The 13,841-nt window shown below is 47.7% G+C and overlaps 1 protein-coding gene across 7 annotated transcripts in view; it reads right to left on the bottom strand.

Annotated features, from left to right (window-relative positions):
• The window catches only part of LOC143343663 (uncharacterized), a 97,542-nt gene that overhangs the window by 2,499 nt on the left and 81,202 nt on the right, over window positions 1-13,841 (bottom strand). For all 7 annotated transcript variants that reach the window (XM_076768777.1, XM_076768782.1, XM_076768781.1 and 4 more), the window contains 2 exons: window positions 4,184-4,477; window positions 471-3,563 (listed from right to left, as the gene is read on the bottom strand). In XM_076768777.1, the coding sequence (XP_076624892.1) occupies window positions 471-3,563; window positions 4,184-4,477 (3,387 nt within the window). The remainder of the gene's footprint in view (window positions 1-470; window positions 3,564-4,183; window positions 4,478-13,841) is intronic.

Here is a 13,841-nt window from a genome sequence, read left to right as displayed (position 1 = left end):
AATTTGAAAATCTTTTGGGGCAGATTAAGGGTAGCAGGTGGCGGACATTATACTTTCGTAAGGGACTAGTTTGCAGACTCGAGAGGAGAGGATGAGACAGAATGGCAGAGCGTGTTTGATTGTGCCGATGTTGAGTATCGATTCGAGACGATTGTACGTGACCAGTGATATGATTGGATTTCCAGCAGCAGTAACTCCATTTGGATCGATAGCTTCGATACATACACTGTTATTCTCTCTACCTCGCGTGCTCGTTGAATAAAAGTCACACGAGCAAACGAAACATTGATACTACATTAATCAAAATCCCTGCTTTTCTCTTTGCTGCATACGTTCCTTCCGACGATGTTTCAAAATGACTTCACGATTTTCGACGCGCGTCGCTTTCCACATTTGCCGTTTTAAAGTAAATTCAACCCCTCGGCGTGTTTATACTACATCCAAGGAGTAAATAAATTAGGAAACATTACCTTCAGCGCGTAAGCTCCGTATCTGTGTCTCCAGGGGTCGAAACGCGTTCAGTGGCAGGTTTTCCAGGTAATTTCTACTCAGATCTAATAGTCGTAGCTTTTTCAAGGGTCTGAACGCTTCGCTAGAGATGGCGTTAATCCAATTCCCGTAGAGATGCAATTCCACCAGGCTAACCAAGTTCTTGAACGTCACCTTGTCCACGATCCCGATCTGATTGTACGAAAGATCCAGTATTTGAAGCGATTTTAGGTCTTCGGGGAATTCTTCGAGCTCTTTCAGTCGATTATGGGTGAGGTTCAGAATCCTTAAGTGCTCCATGCCCTGTAGTCTCTCCTTGGGTAGGATCTCCAAGCTGTTCATTCCAAGATGCAGCGTCAAAAGATTGGGCAAGCTTCTGAATGCTCCTGGCGACACCCTCAGGATGCCATTCTGACCCAAAAACAGATGCAGCAAAGCTGGAAATGCTTCAAAGTCCTGAGACGTAACTATACTCAAGTTGGTGCCAGATATGTGGACTTCTTGAAGGATAGGGTACATAGCCTCCGAGGCAAGATCGTGGATTCTGTTGAGTGGATTTCTCGTCAGGTTCAACCAGCGCAACGCGGGAAGGTTTTGGCCGGACAACGCCACAGCTGGGATCTGTCTGAACTTGTTTTCGGACAAGTCCACCTTGTGCAACATGGACGAGTGGGCAAAGAAATTAGCCGGAAGGGCATTTAGATGATTGTGACTCAGGTCCACGGAGATCAAACGCGACAGATTCGCCATGGCGAAGCCGGACATCGTCTCTATTCGATTGTGACTGAGGTCTAACTCCTTCATATATTTTAAACTGGCGAAACTGGCCACGTCCACGTTCGCGATTTCGTTGTGGGACAGAGTGAGGATCTCCAGATTGAGAGCACTGGCCAGCGCGGAGTACGGGATGTCCAGAAACCGATTATAGTCCAATCGAATTTTCGAAAGAGACAACAGCCTGTCGAAGATACCCGGCGGGAGGCTACGAAGATAGTTATTGTTCAGATGCAGGCGCGCCAAGTTCCGATTAAGGACGAAGATGGTCTCCGGCAGCTGAGAAATCTGTGCCTGGTCCAATAACAGCTCCTGCAAGGACGGCAGTCCGTTTAAACTGTGCTCGGAGATTTGGCTGAAGTTGTTACCGGATGCGGCAAGAGTGCTAAGCCCAGGAATATGTAGATACAATAAGGCAGACGCTGTAAGAAGATTATCGTCCAGGTTCAGGTTCGACAGATTGCTCAGCCCACGGAAAGCGCTGCTCTCTACGCTCACGATGGAGCAGTTCTTCAGGTTTAGCGTTTCGATCGGCAGATCTTCTTGAAACATGGCGTCGTGCAAGACGGTCAGCTGATTGTTGGCCAGGTCCAGCACTTTGAGTTTCTTCAGGGCTGTCAGAGCGTATGGGTCCAATCGTCTCAAACCATTATTCTGCAAATACAGTTCTTCGAGTTTATGTAACTTGGAGAACGTCCTCGCGGTGATGTGACTGAGTTTGTTCATGCTCAGCTCCAGAAACTTGAGAGCCTGCATCGGCTGAAAGGCACCATCCTCGATCCTGGATATCGAGTTGTTGGTCAAATAGAGCCGCTCTACCAGAAGCAAGTCCCTGAAGAGTGGCGCCTGCAGATGCGTCAGTTTGTTGTGACCTAGCCACATGATCCTGACGGAAGCCTGCCCGCGCAGAGAGTCGTTGTGTAACACCGCCAACCCGTTGCTGTCCAGTTGAATGGACACCAAAGAACTGCCACCGGAAGACGACTCGGAAGTTGACAATTGGAACACGTCGCCCAAAACAGTCAGCTGATTGCCTTGTAAATTAACGTGCTGGAGGCTGTTGAGCGTCCTCAACGCGCCAGTCTCCATGTCGGTGATGGCGTTGTTCTGCAAATGGAGTTCCAGCAACGACGGTAGCGGCGAAAAAACACCGCGTTTCACCTCGATGATGTGATTGTCTTGGAGACGCAGCTCCCTCAGTTGATGCAATTTCAGGAAAGTGCCCGGTTGAAGCTCGCGGATCTTGTTGCCGTCTAGGGACAGGGAAGAGAGATTCTCGCAATGCTCGAGGAACTCCCGCGGCACCTTTTCGATGTAATTGTTGCTAAGGTACAATTGGGCCAATTGCGTGAGACTAGTCAGACCCTTCCCATCGATTCTTCTAATGGCATTCTGCTGAAGGTAGACGACCGCCAGGCTGACGCTACCAATAAATGCGTCTCCGGGGATTTCCAGAATATTGTTCTCCGCCAGGTACAGTTCCCTGAGCTCTGGCAGCCTCGCGAAAACGCCGCCGATGTAGTGGATGTGATTGTGACTCAATTCGATGGTGCGCAGTCTTTCGTTCCCCTTGAACGTGGCTATATCGAGAAACACAATCTTATTGTTGCTGAGATCGATAGACTCCAGGTCTTTGAGAGATACGAACGCGTCCTTATGGACGGTCTCTATCGAGTTGTAATAAAGCGAGAGCGTGTGTAAAATGGGACAAGACCTGAAGCAATCCTCGGCTAATTTCTCGAAGTTATTGCTACTCAAGTCCAGGATCAGCAACGAGGTCAGCAGGCTATACTTGTCATCCGGCAGTTCTGATATTTCGTTCCAGGCGAGCCTCAGCGACGCTAAGATGTCTAGTCTTCTCAGCGGCGCCATCGGGAACATTTTGAGCTTGTTCTCGGCCAGGTCCAAATTGCTAAGGCTATTCTCCAAGCCAGCGAACGCGTATTCCGAGATTTTTGATATTTGATTGCCCTTGAGCGTCAGCTTCATAAGCTTCAGACCGTAAAAGCAAAACGACGAGAGGTCTTGTATCAAGTTGGCCTCGAGATTCAGCGCGGCCAGGTTTCGCAGATCGGCCAACGACTTCTGCGGCACGTGCGACAAACGGCTGGATACCAGAGCCAACGATTCCAAACTGTCCTTGAGATTCACGAACGCGCCCTCGCTTATTTCGCGCAGGGACGAATGGGATATTTGTAGGTGTCTGATTTGAGAGCCCCGCGGAAAACAGCCGTCTTTCAATTCCTCCACGGTTTTGTCCAGCTCGTAAACGCTCAACGACTGCACGATTGTACCAGCCCCTGAAAACGGTCGTAAAGGGCACGGCCATTAATTTCATTAAGCTGCGATAACGCGAAGCTTAGATTTCGCTGCGTCGGTCGACCGAATGCTCGTCGTGGATTTTATAGTGGACGTAAAAGATAATGAATTCTTGGAAGAGGCTAGCCGCGTCTAAATGTTACGAAGCTGATTTGAGAATTATATAACACTCCGACGGAGTTAGTATTATTGACGGAACCATTAGGCCGCTAACGAGACCGCGCATTACTACACTTTTAATATGCTATTTTGTTCGAAGCTTAATCAAACGCGTTCAATTTGTTGAGTGACATTTCCCTGATCCACGCTATCTCGTTAAGAACGAGAAACGTTTATCCGTCCTCGCTCCAAAGCGATCCATTAAACGCTAATTAATTTTCCATTCTACGCGTTCAAACAAATATGGTGCCGTTATCCTGATTATAATAACAATCTCTCCGTTATTACCGTATTCTAGCGCAACTCGGTGGATCGTTTCGTTAATAAATGAAAATTGGACGCCGCGACGTTGTATCGAAAAAGTTTTTTCCACGACGAAAGTTGCATTATCCTTATGTCGACAACTCGGCGTTTGCATTACGTTCGGAGCTCGCGTACTCACCGCCTACTCTCAGAACGCCCTCCAGAGTGGTCCTCAGGGTCTCTTCCGTGGCGCCAGCGCATTCTAGGAAAAAACCATCCTCAATATTGTAACAAGGACAGCCTGGAATAGTCTCGGGGGGCGGACACTTGGCTATTTGAGCGGCAGCGAAATTCTGTATCAGTAGAATTTGTAAGATCAGCCTGAAGGTGTGTTGCGTCGCGGCCTGAGACCGTCTTCGCCATCGCTCCAACGCTCGCGTCATCTTGGCACTGCATTCGTCGCTACAACCGTCTGTGGTGAGGGTAGATCCCGCTGAAACAATAGAACGAGTAACCAATTCGTAAATTCTTTTAAATATAATTTATTACGATCTGCTTGGTCATCAACATTTTCATTTCTGCGTCTATTGATGTCGCATCGTCAAAATGAAAATGTTAATGCAGCGCGGTGAATTTGATTTAAGAGATGACGTTACTTAGACGCCGATACGCGTTATATTTTTAAGTGGAGGGATCCGCGAAATGTCTCGCAGTTGGTCAATTATAACGATCGATGCAGCAATTCAGATTATAATGAATCCCTCCTCTCTGCGTAATGAGAGTACTGTCTACTTCTTCCACGACATTTTTTACTTCTTTCTTATCTGGCTTCGTTACCGTCATCGAAGCGGAAAACATTAAGAAGATTCGAGGAACTGTCATTACGACGTCTTGGCCCTCCATCTTTTAATTATAACGAGGCCGGACGCCTGCGCAACGCGGCTGCGATTTAATAATCTTCTTGTTAGCTCAACGATAACGTCAGTCCTTATCTGTTCCTTGACATCTTCGGAAATTACGAATCTTTGGAGTAGCGTGAAATGTTCCAGTTTGTCACGTTGAGTCAGTAACTATAATTGTTCTCGCGGTGAAGCAACGTAAACAACCGATGCCCTTTCAATCGTATAACATTAGATCATAACAGAAAATGGAGAATATTTAGTTATGGTATTGTACACCCTAGCCTCTGGTAATTAAACATTACTTAGACGATGCAGGGTGGATCATGAGCAAAGCCGGAAGAGAGAACGGGAGTGCCACCGCGTGATCTTAACACGCGTTTCCGCTGGGCGCACGCCGGCTCGATCCGTTGCTAATAATTTTGCAAGGAAACATCCTATCAAGAGGATCAGTTAAATAGTCACCCGCGGCGTCGTTGTCGATGATTCCTAATGAGTTCCCGTCTGTGTGGCGTCCGGCTTTGATATACCGGAAACGCACGATTCAGTCCACGCGTTGCTTGTTTTCCCTTCTTTCGCCTCCTTCGCATAGTTCGCTGCCATTATTATTTTTCACGCGTGCATACAGATTCTGCTAGCAGCCAGTAACGAATTTTCTAAACACCTAGTCATGTATGAACACGATCAGAAGCTGTCGGTCGAAAAATAGTTCGAATATTCGCCGCTAGGCGTCCACGGGTAGGTTCTGTTTCTCGTTAGTAAGTTTGCGGAGCAGATTTCATATATAAGAAATCATTTAAAGAAGTTTTACGTATAAGTGCGATCATTGTGTTTAATAGGGAATCAGGTTAGTAGTAACATCTTATTTTACCTTTATTACCTATTATTTCTACTGAAATCCAACCTTGGTGTTGCTATCCATTTATTTAGTTTGAGCGTTGTATGAATAATTTCTTTAGAATAGACTTGGCGCAACATTTAAATTGCGCTTCTCCTGGAATTTTATCTAGGTCACGGTTAGCGCTTTTGTGCCCCAATTATGGCTCACCATTCGTCACTTCCCATTCGTTAATCAGACCGGCTCGTAAACAGGATTTCCCTTGCTTCAACAGCCGCGGTGAAATAATTTCTGTTTTTCGCGGATGAGTTGCCGGTTAGAGACGACCCGAGGCTGTTAATGCGTCGCATAAATAGTGATCTTCCGGCGCGCTGCGTAGCCGGGATACGCGGGTTTCCGTGCGAGACACATTCTGAATGCAGCGATTTCCTGCAATAACAATCGTGGAATTATGTATGCCGACTACGTAGGGTACGGACTCGAGCCTCGTCCCCGTTGCATCTGTCACACCATCGTATGGATCATCGGTGTAATCTGCGGGCCAACTGGTGCTCGATATATCTGCGGCTATCGGTAACACTTCCGACGCGCAAAGAGAAGTCCATACGTCTGCGTATAGTAACTGTCAAACGTAATCAATTATCCTTCATGAATACAAATGAGGTACGACGAGCAAAAGAATTGATTTAGAAGCCCTCTCGTCGGCTGTCTTGTTTATGGGAGGTTCTCCACCTTTAACTGCAACGGTCCACAAATCAGATTTTGATCAAAGTTGTTGATAGGAAACAAGGAGACTTGTACTTGGAAGCATCACTATCATATGCGAAAATAGTGTCCTTAGATACTAGTGGGTCCAAAGTCAACTTGAGTAGGTAACAAGCGTAAGATAAGTATAGCTGGAAACTTACTAATTGGTTACTTTAGACCTCAAGCCGCGAGCCAGTGGGTTCAAACTCTAATGCACCAGCCAACAAGTTTACTTCTTAAGCTATCAGTTAGGTAACTTGAGATCTGAGACACCAGCCACCGAATCTAGACCATAGGGCAGCCGCGAAGTTTGGTTTATGTTTAAATTATAAATGTACATCCGGGAGCTTAAGTAGAAAGGGAAAAGGCAACGCGTTGATCGCGCGCAGATCCCCGTTACCGTCACATGGAAATGTACTTTCCGCTATTTGATAAAATTTGTGGGCCTCCGTGTTCGCGGACCACAGCGAAAAAGACACCATTAACGGCTGTAAAAGGGAAACAGGGACCATACGAGGGACCACTTTTCCACGATCTGTATGCCGTGTACCGCGCTTTCGACACGGTACTAACCCCTAACCACTTAGCGCGCTAAATGGCCTACCCGTGTTCTGTGGAGCTTCGTGCGGTCGGAATGTAGAAGGCGGACGGAACCATTCAAACTTCCAGCTGCATAAAAACGGTAACCGTTTATTTCGCGGTTTGCATAACGGTCAAGACCGGTGATCTCTTCGTTAAGTTGTTATTGGGTCGTTGAATAATGATAACCAGTAACTACGTACGGGGTTTGTACGTTCATCTTTCGTATGGCTTGACTAGTGTTTTCTGAGGGGACATTTTGGGAGACAGGTCGTGTAATCGATAGAGAAAGTCCTTTTGATCTCTCACGATATCTTCACTCGCGGTGGCCACAATAGCATCACGAATTCCCGTCGTTGGGGACGTTGTTTCGTTGGCGCGCGGGTTTTTCAATGGCGGCTGTATTAGTTCCCGGAGAAAGGCGAACTGCGCTGTGGTTGTAATCCCATAAAAGTCGCTCTCGCGAAAAGACGACCGCGTTTTTGCGTGCCACGTGAGTGGCCCACAAAGCGGTCCAACTTTGTTATACTACCCCCCATAGTACCGACCTCGTTTCGCGATCACCGGTTATATTCGTACGGTAGAGAAAAAGTCAGTGCAAAGGGAACTGTTCTCACGACGGACTTACTACCGCTGGGTCTTACGAAAGTGCTACCAGGTGTCTGTACAACGGTAGACAGGTCGTTAAGCGGACGTACCCTACGTAATTTCACGGAATCTGCCTTTGATATCAAATCTAAGGTCTTACTTAGGGGTACATGGTCCTCCACAGTCTTTTGACATCACTAGATTTGGGTGGGAAGCCTAGATAAGTTTATAAGTAGATAAGAACAATACGGTGGTCTATTGTTTTCCCAATACTATCGAATATAGTTCGTCAAAATTCCAAACGATGTACCGTAAGATCGAGGATAATGGCCGGGTGCGATTGAAAATTTTGAACGGAGCCTCGATGAATGCCCGTCACCGGATGCGCGAGCTGTCACGCATCGAATAGACATACGTACACAGATTCGCGTGCACATACACACAGACACGTAGGTGTGGAATAGAACCGAGCCAGGGTAAACCTCCCTGGGATGATTTTCTGTTTACTATCGGTCGAACGTTCCACTGTAACTCTCGAGGCATTTCGGCGAAAGGGTGAGGGCGACCGATTAAGGTCGGATTTCACTTGGGATTCGGGGAGCGTTTTCAATTTAAACATTAATCTTCGTACGACTGGCTGACGAGTGACGCTTGAATCCCCCGGAGCCATCGTTTCTTAAACGTCTCTCCATCGTCTCGCTACGAGCCTATCCTTTTTGCACCCTATTGGACGTTTCCTGAATTCTTACGGAGGCTGGCGACTACTGAAAAGGTTGCAAGGTGGAAAAGAGACGGGAAACGAATGAGAAGAGAAGTGATTTTCCAATCGGCCCACAATTCACCATGATTGACCAATAGCCCACAAATGTAAACAGGAGCAAAAGTTAGTTACAAACTTGATAACTATCACCCTCAATTACTGTTTACGTTTACATGGTGCTAGTCTAATGGGCCTCGTTACGAGATCGCCATTGCTATCTACTGTGAATTTGTGGTCCCGATTTCGTCACTTGAACGTTGAAATCACTGTAACCAATAATGACGGATCCTTTCATCAACGAAATTCGCGACAATTCGGTTAATTCCGCTTTCATACCGCGAAATGAAATAGTGCTTTTATCTCATATTTGTTTTGTCCGGCCGCAATCAACGCCCCGAATGGATCTGAATTAAAAAGAGACATCAGCCTCGACGAGCGTATTGAATCGAACGCGACGAAGACCGCGTAACGATCGAGAGGAAATGTTTCGCAGAGAAAAACGTGGTTGATTGTGGAGTTGTTTCTAGAGCATGTACATAAAGGTAGCCTTAAACGCGACTAAAAGTAAATATATTACGGGCAAATATATAACGCCATAATTTCGACATTCGTTGCTCAGCAGTTTCTAGGCTGCTCCCGAGACTGGTGTATTCATTTTCCGGATGGTAGTTGTATGTACCGAAATTGAACGACTCAACAAGGTTTTTACGGCGAGAGCGGTCTATTATTGCATCGTGGGTTCCTCGTAAACTGCACATAATTTACGAAATACACGACCCCAGCCAGAACCACCACGGGATATGCAGATAGAGTGGTGTCGTAAAATCGTAGTTTGTGCTCGTGGTACGTTACACCCCCAACCCCTTAAAGCCTTTCTATTGTTCGTTTTTCTGTCGCGATGCCGTGGTGCTCATAACTTTACTCGAAAACAGGCTCCCAATCAGTGGGTTCAGAGGGGTTAGATTCAATAAAATCACAAATGTCACGGAGCAACGTGTTGCCCCGGCCGCGCAAAGCTACGTTTCATTTCCCCCATCCGATCGAGGCGCCATTTTTTCGCTTTTCTGACCGAACCAAATTCTCGTTCTCTTGGCTAGGATCTAGGATAGATCGACTTCCCGCGGATATTGCTTTTCGGTGCATCGCCTTTTAACCGGTTTACCTTGTTCTCGCGGGAGAGGAGGGCAAAGCCCAGCAGCCCCGCAGAAGCATCCAATTTCCGCGACGCCTATCCTCTTTCAAACGTTTTCACTTCGGGGATCTTTCTCGGCAGTAACTCCGAAGACTCTGAGACCGAGTTCGAGTGAATTCGAGGTGCGTTGGTTCAGATTACCACCTCCCAATTTCGCCCTTCGCGTCGACTAACAGGGGCAAGAATTCGTTTTGGATTCTGAACAGTGATCGTTTCGCCCGAGTCTTTCTTCCACACGGATTTCGAACTATAGGGATAACGTTGCTCCCGATCGTGAAGCACTTCCGGAAAGAAACTTGCGATATCTACATTGAGTATCTATCGAGTTTCCAGACTCTCGTAGGACCGTATCGAGCTATAAAGTAAAGATTCGGGGCAGTTATACGAACATTAGATTTAGGATGAAGGCATCGACGTTGCTGAATACGTTCCAGCTTCCATTTGCTACGTAGGTCAACAGTTCACAGCTGACACACGATTTTGAGAACAAACATAGAAGTCTAGTACCATCGGACGGAGTTACGCTGATTCGATTATAGATAAAATATTACAACCCTTTCGAGCTAGAAATAATCAGAACGGAGTGAAGTTTCTTGCCCGCCGGTTGCTATCGCAAACTCCACACGGATCTTCTCTAATCTTAAAACTGAAAGAGCCGACCAAGTTTGGGGTTAATTAAAAAAGCATTTTGTTTGTGCCCTTGTTTATATGATGGAACCTGCCAACGTTTGGAATACGTTTCACGGTCCGCACGAGGACGAGTACTGTTTGCGAAAGCTTGGGTCGGGCCGAGCGAACGAAAGATTGTCGGAGTTCGCAGAGTGCACGTGCGCTTAAGTAGGGGCGAGTTCACCGAGTGCACCTGGAGTTTTAGACGCAATAAGATAGAAATGAGTGTACGTGCGCATGCATGATCGAAAAGGCCAGAGCCACAGAGCATGAGGATTAATTAGGCAGAGTGCAGAGTTAAAGAGTTCGAGGACTTTAGAGTTCGTCAGAGTATATCAGAGACCGCGGTCCCCGAAATAAACTGAGGAAACTGAAAACTAATGGCGTCGTATGTCTTATTACAGTTACGAAGGTGGCTTATACTGGGTCAAAATCATCGTTTGACGTCTGCCAATCCTTTCAAATTTACATTATTTCTGGTTTACCTCTAAACGCCATCGTTATCAATCTGCATCAAACGGTCGTTTTAGTTGGACTTGATATGAAACGGATTGATCCTGTCCATTTTAATTCTGTCGAGCCCCGGAGATATCAATTCCCTGTGCTCAGAAATCCTTCTGTTCCACCCGGGTGGCCATTAACTCGGTCGTCTCTCAGATTAAAGCGCCTTTCTGATTTCGACAGCAGCTGTCGAACGAAATGAACCGGCCGTGGGGAATGCCGTTGCTCAAATTGGCCGAGACGAGAGGCGTTCCAGGTGCTCCTTCCGTCAGAGGACGCAACATCCGCTCGGAATATCTCGATTCAGGGGAGCCAGGATGAGTGCAAACGTGATTTGAATATTTCAGGCACCGATGCCGGCTAGGGGAGGGGGTGGAGCAGTTTTCAGCGTGGCTGACATGCCATGAATTATTTGCAGGTCCTTCGTGCTTCCTGTGTGTGTTTTTCACGCGCACTGCTTCCTTTTAACATACTCTGGATACATCATCCTGATGGGGTAGGCATAGATATCTGGTATCGTGTAACGCATAAGAAAGTTCGATTAAACGCGATGAATGGCATTGTAATCTAGTTTGGTGGTACTCTATCGTGCGATCAAAGTGCCGTTAAGTGGAAACTGACGAGCAGTTGAACGATAACGTGATGCGATACTCGACGACGAGTCCTCCTTCTGCTCACGTTTCGTTCCTAGACGGTTCCGAATATAGAACCACCTACCGCGATCAAAATTCGTTGAACGTTTCCTACCGCAAACAACCCTTTCCGGGCTCGAAGATCATCGGGAAGAAGCGTGCCCCCTTGGAACGGCCCTCGCGACGATCCAATGGGGTTGAATATTGAATACGTTCGTCAAGCCGAGAGCGTAAGTTCCGGGGGAGGGCAGGTCGGCCAAGGCGGAAACAAATGCCAGATATTCCGGCGGAAAGTGGGAGCGGTCGATCAACGAAAAGTCTCGGGATGGCCGAGGCGAGGGTGGAAACGACCGGTCCGCCGGATTCCGCGAGTATTGGCACATACGTAACCTCCTTTCGGTCTCGTTTCCGGAAATCGCTGATCTACGAACGAGCGTTCCATCGAACGTCCTTTACCAAACCCGCTGCCTCCTTACGTGGAATAGTTTCGCCGTGCTTTCGTGCGATAGCTCTCGAGAATTTACTGCCCTCGTCGTACGTGCAGTAACTTAAGGGTAAGGACGAGGACGGGGGAGGGTCGGGCAGGAAACACACTTGGCGGCCCGACGATTTAAAGTTCGCCCGATTCGAGAGTTACTTCGACCCCTCTTTCCGGCGATCACTCGGATACGTTCTTCTCTTTGACGACCGGACGGATTTCTCCGTCGAGATGAGAACCGTGACACGGTCGATTGTTGGAAACTGGTTCAGCAGAACTGGCTACCACCCTCGTGGACGACGATCGTTGATGGAAGGAGTGTCCAGTATAATTGCATGCCTCCAAGAAACGAGTTCTCTCTTTATCTGGCAATGCAACTAGCTTTTCTATCTGTTGCGATCGTTCGGTCTACTGAAATTGATCGCAGAGGCACCACTAGGCTTTATTGGTCCTTTGCAGACATCGTTGTGGGCCTAGTTCCTATCTTTTGTCGCTCAAGGTAGACCAGAATGCTAGTGCGTTAACATTTATCGTGTCTACGCATTGCAAACGGCGTTTCAGATGCCACCAGGTGAGAAATAGATGTTTCGAGTAGTGGAAGAGTATCTATGATATGCCACGAGGTCTGACGAGAACATTTCCATAAATCTTATGAAAGATCCATCACTGATTCCATTATTCCTTCGTTTTCACTCTATTTGCAGGCTTCGCACCTTCGTTCCTATCACTACTCTTCCCCAACCCATCGCCTCGAGGACTCCGAGCGAGTAACTCTGATTGATTCGCGGCCAACGACGCGACAACCACAATCGATCAAACCCCGATGCATGCGGCTGTGCCGTTGGCGGCTTGCGTCGCGCCTCGAAAAATCAGCGGAAGCGTCAGGCTACGTCACCCATTTCGTGGTTGGGATTCAGGATTTCGGTCGGGCAAACGACGGTTAGTCCGTTGAGAGAACGGTCGAATAACTATCGGCCCGTGATAAATCCTGAGAAGTTTAAAGGATGCCGTAATGGATTCCAGCTATATATCTTCCTTGGACGGCGGTTGTCCGTTGGTTTGGGGCTGGGTACCGATGGGTGATTTCCTGGCCCGGACATTTCAGGCGATCGAAAAATTTTTGCGACCAGCCAGGGTCTCGGTTCGATCGACCCTCACGGTTATCCTGGGTTTTCGGGTTTACGAGCCGGAGAAACGGGGGATTCTCTTCCCGGGCTACGGGAGGGTTCGTTGGACGTTGCGTGAGAATTTCGAATAAAACGCATCGTTTTCTCCAATGTTTTTATTATAATTAGGATCGCTGGGTATCCAGAAAATGTTATTGCATTTACTGGACGCGTCACCTCTATTCCTCTTCGTTATCGTTGTTGCTTGGGCAAGCCCAGGCGTAAAGGAAAGAGGTGAATCCTGTAAAATGACTCGTACTTTGTCACAGCATCGCGGGGAATCGTCGCGTTTATTAGAGACTGAATCCAACCACGTCCTGGTTAGTCGTTCGTCGACGTCGAGGGGTCGAGTTCGTTTCAGAGTCGCTTTTTCTTCGTCTTGCACTTCGTTCCGTCTTGAAGGCAGGAACAAGAGGGGCGAGGGAATAAAGAATCCCCGCGGACGGGTTAAAGTATGGCGTAGTACAAAGAGCCGGGGCAGCTCAGCGCTTTCAAAGAAATATCGTCCGGGAGATAGGAGGGCCGCTGAAGAACCGTGGCGCAAAGAGAGCCAGCGAAGGAGAAACATCGATAGAGGGAGATGGAGAACGCGTGTAGTGGTGGCCGGATGCGAATAAAAGAATGACTGAATATCGATTCGGGTGCCGCGCATCCACGCCTAACCCGTTTTAAGTCTTCCGCCAGCCAGCTCCGCGCGCTCCTCGCAGCGGCTGCAATTCCGTTGCTCGTTTATTCTCCGCGGACAGTTTAATCGATTCCCCATGGTTTTAATCGGTGCCCCGTTGTTTATTCCTGCGAGTCCAGCCGA

The sequence above is a fragment of the Colletes latitarsis genome, chromosome 7, assembly GCF_051014445.1.
Source record: "Colletes latitarsis isolate SP2378_abdomen chromosome 7, iyColLati1, whole genome shotgun sequence".
Classification (NCBI taxonomy): domain Eukaryota; kingdom Metazoa; phylum Arthropoda; class Insecta; order Hymenoptera; family Colletidae; genus Colletes; species Colletes latitarsis.
This window is presented reverse-complemented; position numbering and strand designations above follow the sequence as displayed.